At 38.0% G+C, this 23,321-nt stretch overlaps 1 protein-coding gene and 1 long non-coding RNA gene across 7 annotated transcripts in view; one reads left to right on the top strand and one right to left on the bottom strand.

Annotated features, from left to right (window-relative positions):
* The window catches only part of LOC143696964 (uncharacterized), a 466,435-nt gene that overhangs the window by 191,768 nt on the left and 251,346 nt on the right, over positions 1–23,321 (top strand). The gene's annotated exons all lie outside the window — the stretch shown is intronic.
* Positions 14,040–23,321, bottom strand: part of fam168a (family with sequence similarity 168 member A) — a 93,702-nt gene continuing 84,420 nt past the window's right edge. For all 6 annotated transcript variants that reach the window (XM_077193898.1, XM_077193897.1, XM_077193899.1 and 3 more), the window contains 3 exons: positions 21,863–22,037; positions 18,407–18,537; positions 14,040–18,310 (listed from right to left, as the gene is read on the bottom strand). In XM_077193898.1, coding sequence (XP_077050013.1) covers positions 18,425–18,537; positions 21,863–22,037 — 288 coding nt within the window. In that variant the 3' untranslated portion in view covers positions 14,040–18,310; positions 18,407–18,424. The remainder of the gene's footprint in view (positions 18,311–18,406; positions 18,538–21,862; positions 22,038–23,321) is intronic.

Raw genomic sequence — 23,321 nt, 5'->3', positions numbered from 1 at the left:
TCATTTATTTTCACACAAATTAGGTTGCTCCGGAAGTATGAAAAAAAAAACTTGGCAAGTGTAGACAAAACTTGGCAAAAGAAGACTGCAAGATGTTCTAGTGTTTATGAAAATGTCCTTCTATAATTTCCAGTGAACTGGAAGCCAGTGGTTACATGACCAAAAAGTTATAAATATAGATATTTTTCTTACAAAAACAAATCGCTTCACTTCAGAAGGCCCCTTTTAAACCCCCTGGAGCGGTATGGACTACTTTTATGATGGATGGATGCATGCGCTTTTTTGGGCTTCAATATCTAATGTACCATTCAGTCCCATTATAAAGCTTGGAAGAGAGACAGGATGTTTTTTTTTTTTATATAACTCTGATTGTGTTTGGCTGAAAGAAGAAAGTCATATACATCTAGGATGGCTTGAGGGTGAGCAAATTATGGGATACTTTTCATTTTTGACCGGACTAACTGAAATTGGCATGCTTTATTGAGCAGTGGCCTCTGAACACAACGTTCCAGATTAATTAGAGCTCACTTTATCTAGAAGAACATACTTTTTAGTCCCATCGCTGTTAAGCATTCTGGGAGACATGTCTCAGGTTTCACAGACAAGGCTTAAGCCTAGTCCTAGACTAAAATGCATGTTTGAGTTTGAGTTTTAACTGAAATCAACTTCCACCGACATAACTTAAAATATGCCAGTGCCACTGTTTTGTCTCAAAATGCACACCCAGTAATGTTTTTTTTAATTGATCTAAGGGCTTGACTATTGTGCATTTAGCTTAAGCCAGGTTCACACATTTGCAGTGCGTATGCGGTGTGTGTTTCAGTACATATGCGATGCAGGAACAGCACATTATTATTGTCCTTTCACATATGCCACACTTGTGTGCAACTGAACTGTGGCTGTAGGCTATACACAAACACAACATTTATTCTTTTTTTCTTTCAAATCCAAAAGTTGTTACTGGAAATTGTTTGTCAGCATTGCGATTATCTTTGTACACAGTGCAGTTATACAATCTTTCATAGACGTATTAACGTATAAACACACTAAATGTAAACAACGCATTATTCAATGCATTACTTCAATACAACAAAAGTATTACTTCAAAATACAATAAAATGTTTTTAAATACATTAAAAACAATCAAATAAAGCAACATTTTAAATTGAATTCTAAAAAAAAGACCAGAAGCCAGTGAAGACAAGCTAAAATTGGAGTGATATGATCACATTTTTTTGCACTAGTTAACACTCTGTGATGCTTTCTGAACCATCTGCAAACGTGAAGATTGAGGAAGACCATGGTATAAAAAATTACAATAGTCCAGCAGTGATGTAATACATGCATGAATAACCTTTTCCAAATCTTGAAAGATAAATGTTGATTTAAAGAAACTAGAAATAATTCTCAAATGATAGTAGCTGTTTTTAACTGAGCTAATTGTTTTTTCAAGACAAAGCTCAGAGTCAAAGACAACACCTATTTTTTTGTTTGACAAATGACAAAAACAGCTGACTCTCATGCCTTTTCTTTTGCATTTGAATCTTTATACAGGAAATCCTGCGGGTCATAAGGAACTTGTTTTTCCACCTCCACCAAGAAGAGATGAGTGCCATCCATTATGGTGCCTTGTTAGGGTAAGGTGTTGCTTGTCTTTCTTTACCCTGGGCAAAAAGCCATATGTTGACTGTGAAACACAGAAGAGTTTAAATATATGCATTTAATTAATCAATCTCAGTCCTTCATGTTCTCAGAGAGAAGCCCTTTCTGTGTCCAGACAGCTTGGCTCCAGCCTTACATGTACAACATAAGTCTGCTGGTCTTCAGTGATAGGCTTTGATTGACTATTTGATGCAAGTTGCAGATCTGTGCTAGCATTTGATATGCATGAAATATTAGTACAACTGATATTAGTGATAGACTTATCTGCCTACATTACACTTAAAAGAAAAGGTTCTATATAGATGGTTCATTTAAGCTTTTAGGGATTCCCATCATGTACTAATTTTATGGGTTTAGTTTTAATTAATTAAATTAAAAATTCAATTTCATATTTCATTTTTTTTCTTATATACTGTAGAATCTTTTTGGCACAAAAGGTTCTTTAAAAACGAGTCAAGAACCCTAGGGTTCTATATAGAACCCCAGTGAACCTTTTTGTTCGGGTGAGTAGACATTAATTTCCTTTATTTTGTATAGCTGAATCCACACCTGGGCTAATTTTCTTTTCGCCATTTTTGTCATAGTAGCGAGAAAAGACAAGAAATTAATGGAAATGGAAACTGGGAAATGCATCACATGCTCAACATGGAACTTGTTGGAGCATGTGCAGTAACGGCTCATGTTGAGTGGGATGCAGAAGTTCAGGTTCTTCATGGGATCATACCTAATCAGGTTTCAGTTAATATCTAACGGACATTTCCATCCACAGTAGAGCTGGATTACAGACCGGGCCAGTGCCTCAGTGACTTGAATTGCCAGGAGCCTCTGAAACCTCAAGCTGTATGGCCCGAGACTCAATGGAAGTTGGCACATAATTATGAAATAGGTTGAAACCATCCTCGTCCATCTCCCCATCATCTCGATCTAATATCCGTTGTCAGGTTTGACTTTATAATCCCCCGCTGATGACAGAGACCCCAGCAGAACGCCTGTTCAATTCTGCACACATGTACTAATACTAATTAATGTAGTAAATTGGATTGTGGGGAACATGCAGCTGGCAGCACTAGGGAAATTAGGGGAGGAAATGAACACACACAACACAAATGAACATTATCTCCTTTCTAAATGTAATGACCTCTAATGGGTTTTTTGGGACAGATTCAATAGTACCCAATACAACTTTCCAGGAAAGGAACTACGGATAAGAAGAAACGCAGCATTTTTTAAGGAACTTACTCTTCTCTATGTAGAATCATGGCTTGATTTAGACGAGAGGTCAACTGTAAAAGGGCAATTATAGTGCACATTTGTTCAAACACAAACATAGTGACGACTACAGTGACGATTCAGTATATACTTAATACAGTTATCTTTCTGCTGGTGTAAAACTTCTTCAAATTTTCAAGGAAATCATATTTTCCTTATGCTGTCTTTAAACTTATACATCTAATTTAATCTCTAGTTAGAAGTTAACAAGAATGACAGATGTTAAGCCCATCTTTGGTAGCTCAACAAAACACTATTATTTCATCATGGCTATAAAGTCAAGATGAACTGTGACACTTATCAAAATGTGACTTATGCATAAAATATGCAATGAAGATTATTACATTAAACTGTTAAAGTCAGTATCCATTCCTGACAGATACAAGAAATATTCTATTTGAAAATTATTTTTAAAGGTGAAAAAAAGCTATTTTATTACTTTGAGGTGTGACCGTATTACTTGGAATCAGTTGTTCCAACCACCATTACATATTTTAGTAGTCTGTGAGCATTCCGCAGCTATTTTACCCTGTAGCCTAGTTGGGGATACTATACTTTAACAAGCACTGTCCTCCGGGTGAGAAATTAAACCGAGGTCCTGACTCCATGGTATTTCTTATAAAGAGAGTGTCCTGGGCAAATTCCCTCCATTGGCCCTCATCAATCAAGGCCTCCGAATAATCCCTCTCTATTGAACTGGCTCTATAATTCTCTCTCTCTTCTTGTCTGGTGTGTGGTGAGTGCACTGTGGCTGCTGTTGAATCATATAGGTGGATGCTGCTGTGGTGAACGGCACATTCCAGAGCCAAGTTTATCTATCCAACTCTCTATCCGTAACAGTGGACAAAGGTTTGCTATATTTTGATTGATTGTGTTAGTCCACCAAGATCCAAACTGTCCAACACCATCAGATAAAGATGCTAGGACAACAGCCAGAAACCGCTTAGAGGGCAAGAAGACCAGCTCTGGAACCAATCCCAGGAAGGACAGGACTTCTCATTGGTCCACATGCAGTTTCTGCCTTTAACCCATCTAGAGACTAATTCCTAAGGTTTTGGCATGCGACTGCCATACAAATTCCTCAGGACCTCCGGATGTACCAGCAGTGGCCACTATGATCCACCGAAATTAGTCCATGTTTGGAAACCTTAAAAACTGATGTAAACTACACACTATTACGAGGGATAAGTATTCTCTGTAACAGCTATGTGTTGTCTAACATTTGCAGAAATTAAGGTGTTAACGTACAAATTAATGAATACATGACCGTTCAATCTTTTTCCATCTTGTTTGGACTTAATTTGTTTAGAATATTCCTTAAGGCACTTTAAAGACTTCTAACAGTTTGCTAAATGCAAATGAGCTCCACAGGGGAAAGAAGAGAGGGCCACACTGTTTGTGTGTGTCCTCTGATGCCAGCAGCCAATCACAGCACTGGAATGGAAAAGCACCAAATTGCAATCTCCTCCTCATTGGAAAGGGATAAAAATACACTTTCAACATACACTCCTTGTTCTGGGACTCTGGGTCATCCAGTGAGACATTAACAGATAAATCCTCGTTCTGAGTCTGTCCTGTAAGGGAGAGACAGAAACAGATCAACAAAGTTTTGAGTCTCCAGTATTTGAAGGAAGAGACTGTAGTCAACAGCTTGTGAGTCAGCACCAGATACGACCACGTTCTGAGCCTCCAGTCTGTGAGGAAACAACTACAGCATTTCCCGAGTCTCATGCCAGAGAGACAAAAGCAGATTAACCAAGTTCTGAATGTCTGGCCCAGAGAGGCAGTCGATATACAGAGACATTTGCAACATTGTTAAGCTCAGGAGAGCGAACCGTCACTCAAAGGTACCTTCGTATGTGTGTTCCAGATCCAGATTGTTAGGACCTTCTGCACCTACTTCAGGTCTGCATATTCCATATTTTAGGACCCTTTTGGTGCTCCAGGCAAGATCGGCATCCCACAGAGCTTCATGTCAAGCCTGTCAACAACAGTTTATCTTTCCATAAGATAACGTAACTTTTCCATAGCCACACTTAACATAATCACTTGTATTTTATGCGTCTCATGCACTTTATTCCTTTCTCATTCATGGCATTCATTTAGTAGTTGTTTTAAGTTATTCTTGTTTATATTTTGTTAATAAATTCTTTGTGCTGATAATACAGAAGAGGCTCTACAAGTTGACAATCAATCACCAATCTTTCAGATAAATCAGCTAACCAGCTCCCTCCAATTTACATTCATTCTAAATGGTTGAACAGCTCCTATTGGGAGTGTTCTCATACTGCCAAGGGAAAAGACCTTGACTGGTTCCCTGACGAAAGAGAGGGGGGAAGTGGTTATCTGATATACTCATTACCACACCTTTAAATGACTTGTGATTTAAGTGACGCATGTACACTGCACCCTGGTGGTGAGTGAGACGAGACCCCTGATATGATTGTAAAGTGCTTTGGGTGTACAATAGTACATAATAAAGCACCACATAAACACTTCCTTCCAATAAAAAAAAGCTACATCTGCTCATGTTCTTTACTGCCAGTGAAAGTCCTTGGGAATGTAGGAAGGATCCATACATGCTGCAACGCGTGCATCCTCTCTCTCCAAATGCAGAAAAAAAAACAGCCTGTTGACACTTAAACTGTTTGAACAGATCCATCCACATTTCGTAAGAGGGTTCACTACAAAAGACATACTTAGTTTTCAAGAATGATTAACGTTTTTTTGTTGTTGGCAGCATCGGTTTAGAGAAATGATTTCCTGCAATTACGTAACTCAACTAACCAGGGCTACGACAAAAAGTTGCAAAGCGTTTTTTAAACGGAAACAGTGGTGCGTTGAACACGCTGTTCTGATGATGCAAGAGTTGCAACTATGGAAGCGTAGAAGGCCATCCGTTGTGTTGTTTTTGAAGAATTTTCGAAGCCTGATGAAATCGGTATAAATTTGTGTTTAATACTGCAAAATACGTTCGATGTTACATTCACTTCCCTTGCCGTCCAGAATACAAGAGAACATCTCAACTGAGGGAAGGGATTTGTGGAAACTGTGGTTCCTAATTGTAATACAACATTTGCCCTTGCATTTCAGGATGAACATACAAACATTTCAGGTGAAGGATAATCCACTTCTTACCTCTGAGACTGTGGTATGATCTATATGACATTTTTATTGTGAGTATTAGGCTTATCATTATTGCTGATCACTGTTGATATACTATATTTTTACTATAAAACTCTTACGACAAACATGTCTTCTAATATCTTCAATTGTTGCGTATACGAGCTGCAGCAGCGGACAATTTTGTAAATGACGTTACTTTTATTTGTAAATGACCCATTGAGCGTGTGCAAGCTGTCTTTTTAATACCGCGTGATTTAGCCTACATGTTGCTGCTGATATTGGGCTGGAAACCGTAGTAAAACGGTGCGCACCGGTTTGAGCTTGAACATGCCCCAGGTTTTCTGGTCTTGGCTGGTTTAGGATGATGTCTCCACCTAACCAGTAAGAAAACCCCCATCTAAAAATCAGCCTACTGATTGGTTTAGCCTGTGCAGTGATAAAATGTTAGAAGAATAGGTTCTATATAGAATCTTAAAGGGTTCTGTCAGATATAACCTTTTAAGGGTTACCAGTCATTCTTCCCTAATAGTTCATCCAAAAATTGTAATTCTGCCATTTAGCACGCTCAATGGGTTTGGAACAAAGTGAGGGTGAGTAAATGATGAGAGAATTTAATCTCAGTTTTAAAAAATCCTTTATGCAAAAAAACTTCTATATGTAAGGAGAAATGTCTTAAATTAATTCATAATACTTTTGTGTTTAATGGGTAATTTCATTTGTTTTCTAGTTATATGTCTGTGAGCGGTTTAATAAAATTTCATCAAAATAAGCAATTAATTGATTTTCTTTTTAAATAAAATTAATTAACACTAAATTGACTAATCCCCCAAATAGTATGTATATATACACATTATATACTTTACAGTATTGCTATATTTAAATGTCCAGTTTTAAATACAGTTTGTCCCATCAAAACTTATTACTCACCTTTAAGTAAACTAAGGTTGTCTCCCTACTAAACTTTTATTTATGGGCAAACAATCTTTTAATAATAATTCAACCAATTTACAATTTAATCAACCATTAAATACATTAATGTTTCGCCAATCATGATTACATTCTGATCTTTAGCACCCAGATCTATAAATCTAACACGAATAGATCTCCACCTGTCGATATGATATAAAACTCTCATGATATTAGGAGTAACAATTACAGAAGAATAAAATAAAGCATATTTTGTTACCTTTTGGAGCTTGGAAGGGTTCAGTTTGAGCAGGTGTTTTATACCATCATCACTCTCCTCATCAGAGCTCATTTCCCAGAGCATTCAGCATCTGGCTCATATTAGCAATCTCAAACATATTCTCAAAACTATAATTTTCAGCATCTTCAAAATCAGTATTTTGATCGCTGACAGCTTCTTCACCAGATCCATCATCAAGTGACAGTGACACAAATATTTGATATAGTGTTCAGTAGTAGGGGTGTGAATCTCTAGGCACCTCACGATTCGATTACGATTCAGAGGGCTGCGATTCGATGCTAAAGCGATTATCGATTATCTGAATCTTTTGTGTGTGTGTGAGTGAATATAAATATTTTGCTTTAAAAGTACAAAGTAATGACCCATAAAGAATTAACGTACAATATATTTTATTAGCATTGCAAAGAACCTACTGGAAAATAAATGTGTGCCTGAACTAGCAGCATACTTGTAGTAAATTAATAATATAACAACAACAGGTGTTCTGACGATTCATTCCACACATCGAGATGTGCTACTTACTGGTTATGCGCATGTGCAGACTCATTTTTCTTCTGCTTACCACGCCCATAAATCTATGCATCCTTGCTGTGGAGACTTGTAGGAAACTTCGACAGGTCAAAGATGAATATTTGATGATAATTTTTTACTTTTCACACCGTTGTAAAAATACAAACAGTACATTATACTGTACTCTTAACTTCGAATTTTATTATAATTTTATTTCATATAATAATGTCATTTTTACTTGTTATATCAAATGTGATAATTGCTAGTTCATTTAAAATATCAAAATATGCTCATACACTTACCCTGATTAAAATGAAATAACGATGTCATAATATTGTGAGATTTACACCATTATGGAAACAATTGAGAATGAATCAACATTATCTGTGATCGATTCGCGCTTGGGTAGCATTTTTCGACAAGGCAGCAGAAATCGTCTGAACACCGGTACAGCCCAGAGCCATAGAGAGAAACGGCTCTGGTACAGCCGAGTGTTTTTCCTGCTCTGGGTGGAAACGTGTATGGGTTCTCATATTTGTCATGTTGCCGAAATATTTTAGTTTTATTCTACAAAGCTTACAACTAGTGTGGCTCTTGTCCTGCTCCTTTCCCCCTTCAACTTCATAGAAGCCAAAATATTTCCACACGTCAGCTTTTAACGAGGAGGGTGTTTGGATTTCGCGCTCAGCCATCGCGTCTCTGTTATGTGCACACGCCACAGACAGACGGTCCGGGCACTGCACTTCCGCGCTCCAGAGTTCCGTCAATATTACGTCATTATAAATAGGCTATATATCTATAAAAAAAAATCTATATCTTTTTTTTTTTTGAAAATCGATTTTTTTCATTGTGAATCGATTCAGAATCGTCCACGTCCGCATCGCGATGCATCAAAGAATCGATTTTTCCCCCCACCCCTATTCAGTAGCCTACCTGATTTGAAGTAAATCGCCATTTCAAGTTTTGCAGATGATACTTCCTATTTAGTCCGTGAGGTAGACCCCCAAATTTCAGAAATTAGTATCATAAGAGGGCACCAATGTTGCTCTTTTTTCATTCAACAGAGGGATGTCCCTGGACCACAAAAATGCATGATAGCAATTCTTAGTGGGTAGCTCAAGGTACAAAAATCACCAATTTTATGTATGACCCTCCCAAAATTTGGCAAATTCCACGTAAGGTCAGTTATTTCTTTAATTCATTATTTTTGGTACCAAAACATTTATACTTAGTGATATCTTGGTTAGAATATTGTCAAAACTTTAACTTGTTTCAATAATATAGTTATTATGATTATTACTCTACATAAAACATAGTGGTGTACAGCTTTCACTCATTGTTTTAAAACTGAAGACTAGTCTGTACATGCTTCCATGTAACAGGTAAGAATGGATTTTGCAATGTTATATATTATACAATTATTGATTAATCTATCAAGTCAATTCATTGTATTCTAATTACCATGGATAACTAAAAAACAAGTGAAGTGAATGCTAATTGTCCAAATTGTACGTTGAATGTCCGTGTACTGGTGCTTGAGATATCTTTATATTAGATGCAGACTATATACAGAAACACACATAAGCAGACATTTATTATATTACACTCCTGAAGGCAGACAATAAACATCAAATTAATTTAAAGCTTGCAGAAATATGTATAAGTTTAAGGAAGAGAGATCTCCTCAAAAGAAACGGCCTAAAATTGAAAACAAGTGTTTAATACACTGCACTGAAGAGGACCCAGAAAAGAATTTAACAACACCAAAGGAATGGAATTCGTGGACAACATTGGTCTAGGCAGCAGAAATAAGAAATTATAAAGACATATTAGATTCGGCTGAGAGTTGTTCTGAAGGAGAGGTTCCACAAATATGGTATCACAGGAGGTGCCGGAGTCTCTTTACAATCAAAAGGGATTTGGAAACTCTCAAAAGCAAGCCATTAGACACTACAGAAACAATGGCTAGAGGGTCCATACGAACTCAGAGCTGAAAAAATCTGCATCTTTTGTGAGAAGTCTTCAAAGTTCAGACCAGGAGCAAAAAGTAGGAGGCCGTTAATGCAGTCAGTGTCTTGGCAGTCTGATGCTGCAGTTAGAAATGCAGCTCTAGCCAACCAGGATAAAATAATGATTGCAGTTACCAGAGAGCTGATAGCAGCAGATGCTCACTACCACAAGAGTTGTTACAGGAACTATACTAGAGTCCTTACATCTCGTGATGCCCCTTCAGAGAGGTCAGTAGTGCCTGATATAAAGGGTATAAAGCCACAGAATATATAAAAAAACAGGTATAAAGCCACAGAAGCAGCTGCATTTGACGAGTTTTTGAATACATACGGGAAGAACTGATGGAACATCCTTGTGTTATTAAGTTTACAATTCTCACATGTAGAATCAGAGAGTATATGCACAAACGTGGCATTGACACTCTGATGAAATCAACCATCAAGAACCTTAGAAGAAGATTAGAGGCAGAATTTGGTGATTCCCTAAATTTTTGCAAGTCTAACAATGGCAGGTTACTGATGTATCCTGACACTTTGTCTATGGAGCATCTTGTTGTTGAGAACAGTGAAATACATGACAAGCTTAGTCAAGAAACAACCTATACAGACCGCATAGAGGAAACAGCTTTGATTCTACGCACGGCCATCAAGAAAGAGAGGCCGTCAGTATCTTGGCCACCTAATCCTTTTGAACTTGATCAGAAATCAGTAAAGCTGGCTTGTGAAATCAAAGAGTTTTTGGCTGTATTGCTGAGTTGTGACTCATTTGAAAAGGCTTCTGAAAAGGTACAAAGACTTTGTCGTGTCTTTTGGACAAGATATAACTTATGCAGTGACTCAAGGAAGAATAAGAATGCCCAAGCATATTTTGATTCCTTATGCTATTAAGGCGCTTACAGGAAATGTTGAATTGAATCGCCTGGGACACTCTGTATCTTACACTTTGTAAGAGGAGATAGATACAGCTTTGTGCCTGCAGAAATTAACCATGGCAGATGCTGCAGGTTTGGCTGTTCTCCCTAGCAACATAAAGCCCAATGTGCCTACGACATTAGGATGGGACAACATAGCCAGAAACGAAGAGACATTGACTGGAGAGGGAACATCCCACAGGATCAATGGAATTGCAGTCCAGCCTTTGACAGAGGGTCCATCACTCCCACCAATGTCCTATGAAGTGCCCAAAAGGCAAAGAAGTATCAAAGATGTCATGCCTGAGAACCTGCCTGTGTACAATGCCGGCGCTAAGGCCTCAGCTCCTACCATGGTCCATCAAGAAGTAGATTATCAAGAATGCTGGAACAAGGCCAGAATGAAGAATGTAGGATGGTTAGTCACCAGACTGCATGCTCAACAGAATCAACCTATTCCTGGGTGGACTGGCTTAAACATACGTACTAGAAAGAATGTGACCGTTACTCAAAGTAGCATTGGATATCTTCTTACCATCAATGGCCCTGCCTCTGATATGGCAACTGTACATGAGATATTTGTGCTGTCTCACAAAATCATGAAAACCCTCGTTCTGAAAGAGATAATACTTGTATTCAATCAGGCCTTATATGCCAAGGCTATGGAAATTAAGTGGAAGCATGAGGACAAGTTTAGTGGGATCATCCTCAGACTTGGAACATTCCACACAATTTGCACGTGGATGGCAGTTATAGGCAAACGCTTTCAGGATGCAGGTTTGAGAGATTTATGCATTGAAGCAAGTTTGATTGCGGAAGGCTCAGCTTCAAAAACACTGGAAGGTCGAAGCTACAACAGAGGTGTAAGAGTTCATAAACTGGTTTATGAGGCCCTCTTGAGAATACTTTGGAGTCGTTTCAGTGAACAGGAAAACAGAAAAAAGTTCTGAAGTGCAAGATGCACTTAAGGTACTGAAAGACCTCAGTGATGACATTTCACCAGACAAATTTGAGATGGTTGTCCAAAGCCCATCATTGATCCTGCTGTTTGATGAATTTGAGAAGTACTTGGACATACAGCGGCACACAAATGGTAACCTCTCCAAATTCTGTATGTCGTACATTGACATGGTAGAAATTTTACTGGCAACAATCAGAGCCTCAAGGGAAGGGGACTGGCATCTTCATTTGGCATCAGTAAGGAGAATGATTCCATGGGTGTTTGCATATGACCACTTAAATTAATTAATATATTTGCCAGTATATTATGCACAAATGCAATTACTCCACAGGGATCATCCGGGCACAAAAGAATACCTTCTGAATGGTGGATTCTCAGTCCAGAAAGGATCAGAAAACCCATTTGGTCGTATTCCTGTTGACCAGGCTGTGGAGGAAACAGTGAATAAAGATACCCAGACACCTGGTGGAACAAAAGGCTTCAGCTTGAAACAGTCCACACTAGCTAGATATTATCTGACTTCAGAATTCCGCATATCTGTCTTGAGGTATCTAAGAGAAATGGTGAGCCATAAAGACTGCTGTGGCAAGCATCATGACTTAAAGGCTCCACGGATGGAGAAGGATGAGAATGCAGTTAAATCAGTAGTAGAGCTACTTGAGAAGAACTGGATAGACCCTTTCAGTGGAGAGACACAATACTTGGTATCACTCTCAACAGGCTCTCAGAGACCTGACAACAGCATTTAAAAAAGGTGACAGTGCATATCAGCTTTTCAAATCAGAGAGACTAAGTGCAGCACCTATCAAACAATTCCACGATAGACTTCCTAAGCAAAATCTTAAGACATTCCCAAGCTTGAGCAAAAAGAAAGTATCAAAAGCTGGAACACAGGAAGTTGTTCTCAAAGGTGATAGGAACTTATTTGCTCATATGGTTATTATTGGACAAAGCAGAAGACTTGACATGCGAGAGGTCTTGTCACACCCCTTGGGACCAATTCCATGGTCTCCGGCTTCTTCTGATGGTCTCCTAAGGAAAACAAACAAAGCTGCATTAGCATCTGTACTACAGAAGAATGTCGCCCCAGCTGAAACAACTCCGGAGTTTTCAGCATCAACAAACTGAAATGTGACAACAAAACCTTTGGGAAACTTGCAGAATATTTGCTAACAGTGGTTCTGCTTCATTGTCCCAACAGTCACAGAATTGATGCTGTGTTTGATGTCTATGCAGACGACTCTATTAAGGACATTGAGAGACAAAACCGGGGCTCACAAAGTGGTACTCAGTTTCGCAACATTGCAGCAGGACATAGCATTACCCAATGGAGAAAGTTCCTTGCATCACCAAGTAACAAGAACAGTCTGGTAGAGTTCATTTGCAGCTACTGGAAAGATCCAGTACACAGAACCAAGCTTGAACATAGGACTATGTTTATTACCTGTGGTGAAACCTGCTGGAAGCTATTCAAAGAGGAAACCACCTGCGTGGAAGAGCTACTGTCAAATCAGGAAGAGGCCAATGGTAGACTGCTGCTACATGCGGCCCATGCTGTTCCTAAATATGTTGGGAGATATATTGAACCATATTTGCACAAAATATTATTTTGTGTTAATAAAATGTCAAAATTGTTTTATATTTTCCTTAGTTTTTTGTATATTTTCTGTCCTAAAGAGCCTATATATGATTTTATTTTACTTTATTTCATTTCTCAGTGACATTTCATCATAAAAGAGAAGATCTAAAGCAATAGATATGTCAATATATGTCACGTTTAAATGTAAAATTTATTATTTTCATACCTTAAGCTACCTACATGGCACTGCTACCATGCATTTTTGTGGTCAGGGGGCATGCCTGTTTTGAGAAATAAGCATTAGAATTGGTGCCCTTTCTGATACCAATTTTCTGCCCGGCTCACGGACTAATTCTTTTGTTTTCTGCATGCCGTAACTATGAGTGAAACGTCACTTCATCATTGTGTAAGATATTGCCACCTTGTGGAATAAACGTGAATTACACTTATTCAGTCATCAAAGATTCAATTATTGTTGTGCAGAAAAAAAAATACTTACACTGTAACACCTCTCGGCTCATTAGCGACCCTATACAATTAAAAAAAATGAATGGGTAAACAGGCATTATTTTATCATTTTTTTTCTTTTCTTGGTGTTTTGTTTATAATTAATTGATTGAGGAATAATAGGTTGATGTTTAACTTTAAAAACTGAATGAGGAGGAGGGTAGTGAATAATGACCAGGGTCACTAAAGACCCAAGGTATGCGTTTAAGAGTTACATGTATTGACTGGACCAAAAAAGAACCTATCAATCCATTATTATGATATTGTGTGAGTGTGTGTTGAAAAAACAATGGAAAGATTTTTGGAAAGATTTTAATAGTTATTGAATGTTCTACATCTTACAGTAAATATTATACAATTACAAACTTGGCTTAATTATGTCACAGAGATCACTAACTGATCTTCAAAAAAACAAAAACAAAACAAAAAACAGTTTTACACTTCATTTCACAAGCCTGATGCGGGTCTCCTTGCTAAAACGGTATAAAGCACGGCCTGGACGGCACTGGCGAAAATGCGCTCGGACCTGCCAAAACCTCGATGGTGCCAGAACCGTGCTGTCGTGCGTAATGCATACTATGGGGGCAAGGACTCTTTAACACTCACTGAAGGGAGATCAATTCTGGAAGACTTTCCCCTTTTTGCTTTACATTTAAAATGCAAATAACAAAGTCTTATTCTCCATATGGGTCAAACATTAATAGCCAATTTCCTAAACAGTAGCGTGAAATGGCAACCTCTTGTATGTTTGCATCAAAGCCTATGGTACATATCACAGGTTTTCAGCAAGAGTGTGAAACCAGTGCCACAATTACTTTAGAAATACCTTTACATACTGGTGACGTGACACTGACTTCACTAGAGCTAATAACCCGTTGCATGCATCACGGGCACTAGTTAACAATCCTTTGATCGATGCCCTGAAACCAAAGAACAGAAGAGTGCATGGGTTTGCAATATTGACATCACATGTTCTCAATATGCTCGAAACATAAAAAAAAAAAAAACTGAAAATTGAAGCCTAGTCCACATCACGCCGAGTGAAAATGACTCCGTTTACAACTGATATAGAAAAAAACCCCCACCTGATTTCACACAGAAAACAGATTTTAAAATGGGAGAAATACATCAAAATGTATAATGTGTGGTGAGTGGGAAAATATCTGAGTACTGATATTGGGAGGAAAAAAACCTTTCTGTTCAGGATTAAAGGAATAAATCACCCAAAAATAAAAGTTCTGTTATTATTTTTTCTTCTTCAGTGGAAAGGAGATGTTTTTTTTTTTTGCAGAATGTTCACATTGCTTTCCTTTTTGGATGATCTAGCCCTTTAAATTCACCATGGCCCAGTGTTAAAATGGTGTACATCCCAGTAAGTAAGACAGCTTTGCTCTTATCCAATTTTCACAAATAGTTCAAGAATTTCCCAACATTTTAATCTTACACTCAAAAATAAAGGTGCCAAAATGAGGTTTGAATTATCTTTTTTTCCACTGTAAAGAACCTTTTGTACAATGGAAAGGTCCATTGATGTTAAAGGTTCTTCATGAAACTATATGCCAATAAAGAACCTTGGTTTTTAAGAGTGTAGCAGCAGATTGCTGAACTCTGTCCCTCCCGTCATTGCAAGAAGAAGAAGAAGAGAAAGGCAGATTAGTGACAGGCTTGTAGACGAAGAGGAAACCCTTTGAAGACTTGTGCTCTGAAATGCCTCTCAACCACATGGACCTGCATCACTCCACTCCAGATCAATTATTAAGATCTTCTATTTAAGAAAAATGAACATCAATCATTAAGTAAAACTTTAAATAACACTTACGTAAAAAGCGCCTAAATTACATGTCAGAGTGGATGGTAACGTCCTCTCATTCTGAATCGACCCTTTATTCATTTGCAGTGTAAAAGGTCACTCTAGTCCTAGAGTTCAGAGGTCTGACGGATCAGTCAATGTTTAATATGTTGACTACAGCGATTAGTTGCATCAATCAAGTCTTGATGCAAACTTAAGAAAAGACAAAGGAAATATAGTTCACTGCTTGATTTAATACCGTGTAAGGTCAGCTGGAAAAAAATGGAAAGAGTAGGGCAGAGAGGGCATGAAAATGACATCATATGTCATCAAAAAAGCTACAGAGAAACATAGTATGAGAATGTGCTGTGAATTCATCAAATAATCAACCAATGAGGCCTGTTTGAATACTTTGCATTACTTATTGATGACATCATGCCAATAAAAAAATGCATCATTACACAAATATTACATATTCAAACGTCATCTTGACTTTCTTTAGCCAAATAAGATTTGCTCTTATTTAAGGCAAAGGAATATACTGTAATATATAATGCAATGGAGTTACAGTAATTTTAAGATGAATCTCACATAATTCGTAAAGAACTTGTCTAGGTATTTTGCGTAAAGAAAATGAAGCCTATTTTTATTATTATTTTCATTACAATTTCCTCTTGAAATTCTGATATATTATTTATGAATCATGATAATATTTATTTAGCTGTCTTGGTTGACTTTAAATTTTCATAAAGTAAAGTTACAATATTGCAGAGAATCTAATGAGAATCACTATTGAGAACTAAACAATAATAATAATAAAAGTATAGAATAATTGTTTTGAAAATAAAGCAAAAAAAAAAAAAAAGAAGCAAAAAATTGGCTTCATTTTATTTTTGTGAAATATTTTTTCCCTGTTTTTAATGGGATTCAGACACTCTGCGCCCTCACTCTCTCTTCCTTTACTTAAAACACCGAAGGGAATGTGCTGTAAAGTAAATGTATTATTAAAAGCAATCCATAAGCTGTGATTCTACATGATGCAACCATGCTTTGCAAAGGCATAGTTTCCATCTGATTACACTATACTGCATTCACCCGCATGACGCATGCATTACTAGACTTTATTACTTTCACATAAGATCAGAGAATCGGTTCTTCCCACTTTGAGTGTACTATATATCGAAATAGTGGTTGATCAGCCAAACAAATAACAAAAAATAGAGTGATACTGTTCTGTACTGACAATAATATTACTTCCAGAGACATTACCAAGACTAACGGTTTGCAGAGTAAATGCTTGATTTCCTTAACTACATCATTAAATATGAGAGTGTACCGTATAATTGGTTATTAAGTTATGTCTATTTGTCAATGTGCAATGCTTCAGTATGATAACATTTCATAGAATACTTGATATGTTACTTCTGAGTACACCATTCATGGATACAGACGAGGCATTGGGATAGTAAATCAAAATTCTCTCTCTCTCTAAAAATGCTGTAAATTACAATTAAAAGCCATTCAAGCAGGCCGTTCTTATTATTGCATTGAACAACTCCTTTTCTATGCCTAAAATCTGTGCAACTACAGGCCTAAAGGCCCAGGAATTCACAGAGGACCAGGGCTTAGACCCACTCTAAACCCGGAGCTGATTGGAGATTAATGCCGGAACGCCTTTCCTTCCTTTTTTCATTTTTCCTTTTTTTTTGTTTTGCTTTCAGTGCTATTTTCGACGCGATAAAGTCCCTTTGAATCCTGGATGCGGTTCTAATTGTTCTGTCAGAGTAGCGTCCGTCCTGTCTGGGCTCAAAGTTGGCACACAGGTTGATCAAGTACAATGCCACCGGGATGACATCGCACCCAGAGGCTCCAGCTAAGTGCCACTGATAGTTTTTTTCCCTCAATATTCTCTGCGAATGGGTTTGCACGCAAGCATGCGTTCCCTGCGAGAGCACCCATGCGCGCACGTTTATATAAATCGAATATACACGATATAGTTTAGAAGCTTACGCTATCCAGACACATAAGCTAATAAAGGTAACCAGCTCACTCAGACGTTCTCTATTTAGTGAATAACTAAGATTACTGTATGTACTCGTTATCCTAATGAAGGTTAAACCACGTTTGCACTGCCCTACTAATGATATATTCCTTACAAATCTACATGAACAGCTACAAGCTGGAAGACACCCTTGTTATCGATGATAGAATGAAATGAGGGAGAATTGAATCAGATTAAATTAAATTTCCTTTAAAAAAAATAAAATCAATGATTCCAGAGCGTTCTGTGAGAGAACGGAGAAAGCTGAAATGAAACGCCGCTGTAAATAAATAATAATAGAAAAAAAATAAAACCTGTGCTAATATCTAAAGGTTATAAAATCTGGCAGCATAATTGAATGATTAGGATCTGAAGAGTTGCTGATATTGCGTTGGTACATTCCTACACATCAGCGTTTATACTGAACACAAAGACAAATCGTTTGAAGAGGCGTGATTGGTCGAAATCATTCTGGAGTTCTGACAGAAGTAACTATGGAACAATGAAGAATTAAAATAACCTAATGCAAGAACGTCATCCCAAAAAAATGAGAAGAAAAAAAATTAAAATTAAATAAAAAAGATAAAAAAGCAGCTTTTACAAAAACACGTAAGAATGCATAAAGTGACCCTTGCACTTTTTTCTCTTTTGTTCTTGCAAACAGACGTGGCACCTCCTTGTTGAGCACAGAGTGCCGATGTAAGACTTGAGTAGTTGCATACAATGTTTGACTCCAGATCTGCAATGAAGAGAGAGAAAACGAGAAGTCGTCAGCGACTGCATTTCACTGGTTGGGTGGAGCCACGCTGAATGTGTAGTGTGGGCGGGAACTCACATGATTGGCAGGTGGGCTCTACCAATGAGGTGGCACATAGCTGTACCCAGGTGTTCCTTGGGGTCGGTACGTTGGCACGGTGACGGGGTGTCCTCCGATCTGAGTGTGCTGAGGTGTGGTCAGCAAGGTTCCTGTAATATAACAGTTATTATATATACTGTGGAAGTGTCCCCCCCCCCCCCCCCCTAAAAATGGTTTTAAGCCAGTTATTTATATCTTTTGCCATAGTATGTCAGTAGGAAATATCAGTTAACATTTCAAACATTCCTTTTTGTCATTAATTGTGATAATTCAGTGAGATTATTGTCTGACAACAGCCGGTGCTCCACACGGATATCTGATCTCACCATCACCGAGTCCGTCTATGATTACATGAAGAAACAGAAAAAAACTGAGACAAACTAAATCAAATTCAAAAATAATCTCATAAGTAGATTCTATTTATCAATTAACTCCTATTTACTAAATCTGAATTTTAAAATTCTTCTTTTGGTGTTTAAATCATTAAACGGTCTGGCCCCTCCTTACCTCTCGGAATTACTAACTGAATATCGTCCTGTTCTGTCTCTCTGGTCTTCTAACCAGAGATTGTTATTTGTTCCAAAGTCGAAGCTGAGGTGTAGGGGTGACCGGGCTTTTGCAGTAGCTGCCCCCAGACTGTGGAATGCTCTAGCTTTGTTTATTGGCTCTGCATCATCTTTGTCTGTTTTTAAATCTAAGCTAAAAACACATCTTTTTGAACTGGCTTATATTCAATGAGGAAGTTGTATTGAGTTTTTTAAAAGTTTAAAAAAAAACAAATTATACGTTTTTTATGGTATTTTTTATGGTATTTTGTTTTAATTGTATTGCATTGTCTTATGTCTACTACAATATGTGCAGCACATTAGACAACCTCGGTTGGGATTAATGGTGCTATATAAATAAAATTGACATTGACATTAAATCAAATCAATATTTGGTGTGAGCACGCTTGTGTTTAAAACAGCTTTTGTCATAGGTACACTTGCACATAGTTTTTCAGGTAACCTTGCAGGAAGGTTTCTGGGCATCTTGCAGGTATGCAAAAAATCTAAATTAATACATAACCTTGTATGAAAATACCATATGAAAAGTTAATGCAGGATTTAAAATGTTTTAAAACAACATAAGGGCACCAATTTAGTAGATAAAGTGAGCGTTTCTTTGACTGCTCATAAAAACCGCTTTTCAGCATCGCGTCATTTTACGTCACAAGAGGGAGTTGTATATGTGTGCTCTGCGTCAGCTCAGTGCTGGGTAGGTTGGTATTCAGTAAGAGCGGTCGTGAGTCAGTGTTTTCGGTAATTCTTGTATTTTAATTTATCATCGTCATGGTAAATTCCTGCCTGAAGTGTGAGTATGCTATGTGTAGCACAAACGTATTCAGGCAGCATGCCTCAAATCCAGGATGCTGCGTTAGCCACGTTACATCTTGTGGCGAACAGGACGGCCGAGAGACGGGAGAGAACGGCGCGAGGCCGGTGGTGCGATTGCTAATGAGCAACACCTGTGAAGCACACCGGTCTCGCATCTCTCACGGAGGAGCGGAGGCATAAAGGAGGAGGAGCGGCGACGTTGATGATCGAGAGAGGAACAGGCCTGTGTTTTAGTTGTGTTTTGGTTTTTGTATTTTATTTTAGCCAGCAGTCGTCCGCGAGGGGCTGCTGTCAGTTCTTTGTTTAATTTCGGTAGCCAGCAGTCGTCCGCGAGGGGCTGCTGGCGGTATTTTGGTTTGTTTGTTTTATTTTAAATAAAGTATATTTTGATTGTTCGCCGGTTCCCGCCTCCTCCTTCCCTAAACATTGCTACACATCTGCTGGCCGCGGTCCTCGACCAGCGACAAAAACGCGCTCACCTACTTACAACAAAAGCTCTCCACCACAGGTTTCCATGGGACGACACCGCCCACACAGACACCTGCCAAACACAGCGACACAGACGCTTTCTACTCACTCCCTCTCCCGGTAAGCCTGACGGTGTCAATGACAATCAATCACGAGGAAAACTACTTGGCACAATCAACAATAATCACACTGAAGACATGACTTTCACTCGATGCTATTCACTGACAGTAAAAAAAAAAGTTGTTATTGTATGCACTGCTGTTCATAGACTACTAGCTCCAGCGGTCATTGCTGTGTTTCTAAATGATAGCAACTCACCAGGACACTCCACCAACTCTCCAGTCATTCTCCTCTGACCATGCATTTATTTATTAATTATATGGCTGTGGGCCATCATAAATGTTAACTGTGGGTCTCGCCACCTCTTCCTCATCCCAGTTAGACGCCATAGTCAGTGTTAGAACTAGTTCTAGTAGCTGAGAAAGGCTGAGGCTATCCACAACGGCTACCTCATGTGACGTCATTGGCGACTTCCGTAAAAAATAACCGTCACTTACCAAAAACTACAAAAACCGGACTTAACACCATTTTGGAGACATTTCTAACTTTATATACATATCTTGACTGCTTTATGTACCCATTAATCGACAGTGGTGTTTAACCTGCACCATGGCCTTTAAGCATCTCAGAGATGTTGCCGCAGTTCTTCTGGATTTAGTCTGTCTCAGTTTTTTCTATTTCTTCATGTAATCCTAGAAGGACTCGATGATGGTGAGATCAGACCTCTGTGTGGGGCATACCAGCTGTTGTAAAAAGGGACTGCATATATTGTATCTGTCATTAATAAATGATTAAAGTCCCCCTGTGGTGGAAATAAAGCTTTTAATGTTGTTCATATGTCTATGTGGTGTTTTTAATATGCTTTAAGACAAACCATGTACAAATGCATAAGTCAACACCATTGTTGAGTATTTTCTCCTCAAAACTGCAGTGAACCGAAGATGGTGAACTGAAATCACTGGTGTTTCTGACGTCACAAACTAACCAATCACATCAAAGTGTGATTGTCAAAAAGTGGATCTCTGAGCTGGTGCAAGTGAGTGGAGGCGGGAATAATTTGCATATTCATAGAACCGCATATACTAAATGAGGCAAGGGTGTAGAGTTACATTCAAGCTATTTTAAGACAAAAAATTTTTCAAGGAAAAAAAACGTTTAAATATCCTTTTGGTGTTCAAAGATGAGTTTTAAGGGATAAAATTATTGACTACAGGGGGACTTTAAAGCATTTATTATATAAATATTAATTGAATATATTTGTATTATAAATATATATATTTTATTTAAAAAATAATATACATACTATTTAAATAATAATAATAGTCTCTCTCTCTCTTATACATATATATTAGAGCTGTCGATTTAACGCATTTATTTAATTAATTAGTAATGGAAAAATAATGTGAATAAAATTATTTAACACACTCGCCCCAGACCTAGGTAGGTCATCTTCTTACATTTCATACACTTGATTGGAGCATACAGAATAATTTCTTAGTATCAATAATATTATCAATTTTGGGCTTCTTACCGGCAGACATAGCCATCGTTGTTCCGGCCACCATGCCCATGGCCATGCCGTTGGAGCGGGGCGCAGGCACAGGAGCGGGGTAGATGGCGGAGGGGATGCTGTTGGGCTGGACCACGGTGGTGTGGTGAATTACATGAGGCTGGGCGGCGTACACTGGCTGCGTGTAATAAGCACCCTGAGACGATGATTATAATGCATTAGTTACAAGTAGCTAAAAGGTTGTACGTTCAAAACGTGTAAATGTTGATCCATTGTATTGCATAGTGGGTGTTACGGGATCCAATTCTAATGCTGTGGTAGTGCAGTGGTATAGTGATGTTATCAGATCCTAATACCACATTACTTCATTAAAGGGATGCACCGATACCACTTTTTCCAGAACGAGTCAGATACCTTCATTTTTGGTACTTGCCAAGACCGGGTACTGATACCTGTATATTCATTGCAATGGTAATAAAAAAAAAAAAAAAAATTAGGTAGAGAAACCAAAAGAATATGAATCATTTGCCTTATGATATTAATTTGCCTAATATTGGCTCAATTAGTTTAGCAAATAGATATTCCTATAGGGCAGTATTTCACCCGAGGGGTGTATTATTTTTCCGCTTCGCATCATGGCTGCATTACCTCGGCTGTACATTATTTTTATAATAATTCAAAGGCCCGTCGTCAATTATTCCTTACTAGGGCTGCATGATTAATCGCAATTAACATGAAATCGTGCTGAAACCGATTTGGTTTATTGCGATTATGAAATCGCAACGGCTGCGATTATTTTTTATGCATAGCTTGTCAGTGACGGACGGCAGTAATAAATGCTGCTCCATCTGAAAGCACTGCGAGTTTGAATCGCTTATAACGTGAATTTGAAAAAGCAACACACACCAAACATATTTCTAAACATGAGAAGCATTTATGAACCTCTTGTCCAACAAAAGACAACATAAAAAAAAAAAAGCGTTTTAATCTTCTATTTATTCAGATACAGCGATAGTATGATGCCCATAGGGATTTCCTGAAATGACATGTCTTGTCTACTTCTGTGGTGAGGCATATTTGGAGTGTCTGCGTGAGAGCACCCTCTGGCTTTCAGCATTTACTACTGATCACAGAGCCGTGCTGCACTGACAAGCTGCGCATAAAATAATCGCAGCCTTTGCCAAATCAAGTGCGGTTTCAGTTTGATTAATCGTGCACCCCTAATCCTTACTTATCTTTCATTTGATAGCAAAGTGAATATTTAGTGCTGCGCCAGCAGGGCTCAATAATAAGGAATTTTTTTTTTTTCACTGGTCGGTCAGGCCAGGGGTTAAAATTCTTAGATACCAGTGAAACATCACAATTTTCAGGTACAGAAATTGAACGAAGTAATGAAATAACACTGCATAGTCTTTACTAGGGATGCACCGATACGATACTTTGCACACATGATTTGAATTAAAACTAAATCGTATGTGCA

This window comes from Siphateles boraxobius, unplaced genomic scaffold (assembly GCF_051911475.1).
Source record: "Siphateles boraxobius isolate OS27281-9 unplaced genomic scaffold, OSU_SipBor_1 31, whole genome shotgun sequence".
Classification (NCBI taxonomy): Eukaryota; Metazoa; Chordata; class Actinopteri; order Cypriniformes; family Leuciscidae; genus Siphateles; species Siphateles boraxobius.
The sequence above is the reverse complement of the archived record's forward strand: the minus strand, read 5'-3'. Positions and strand labels throughout refer to the sequence as shown.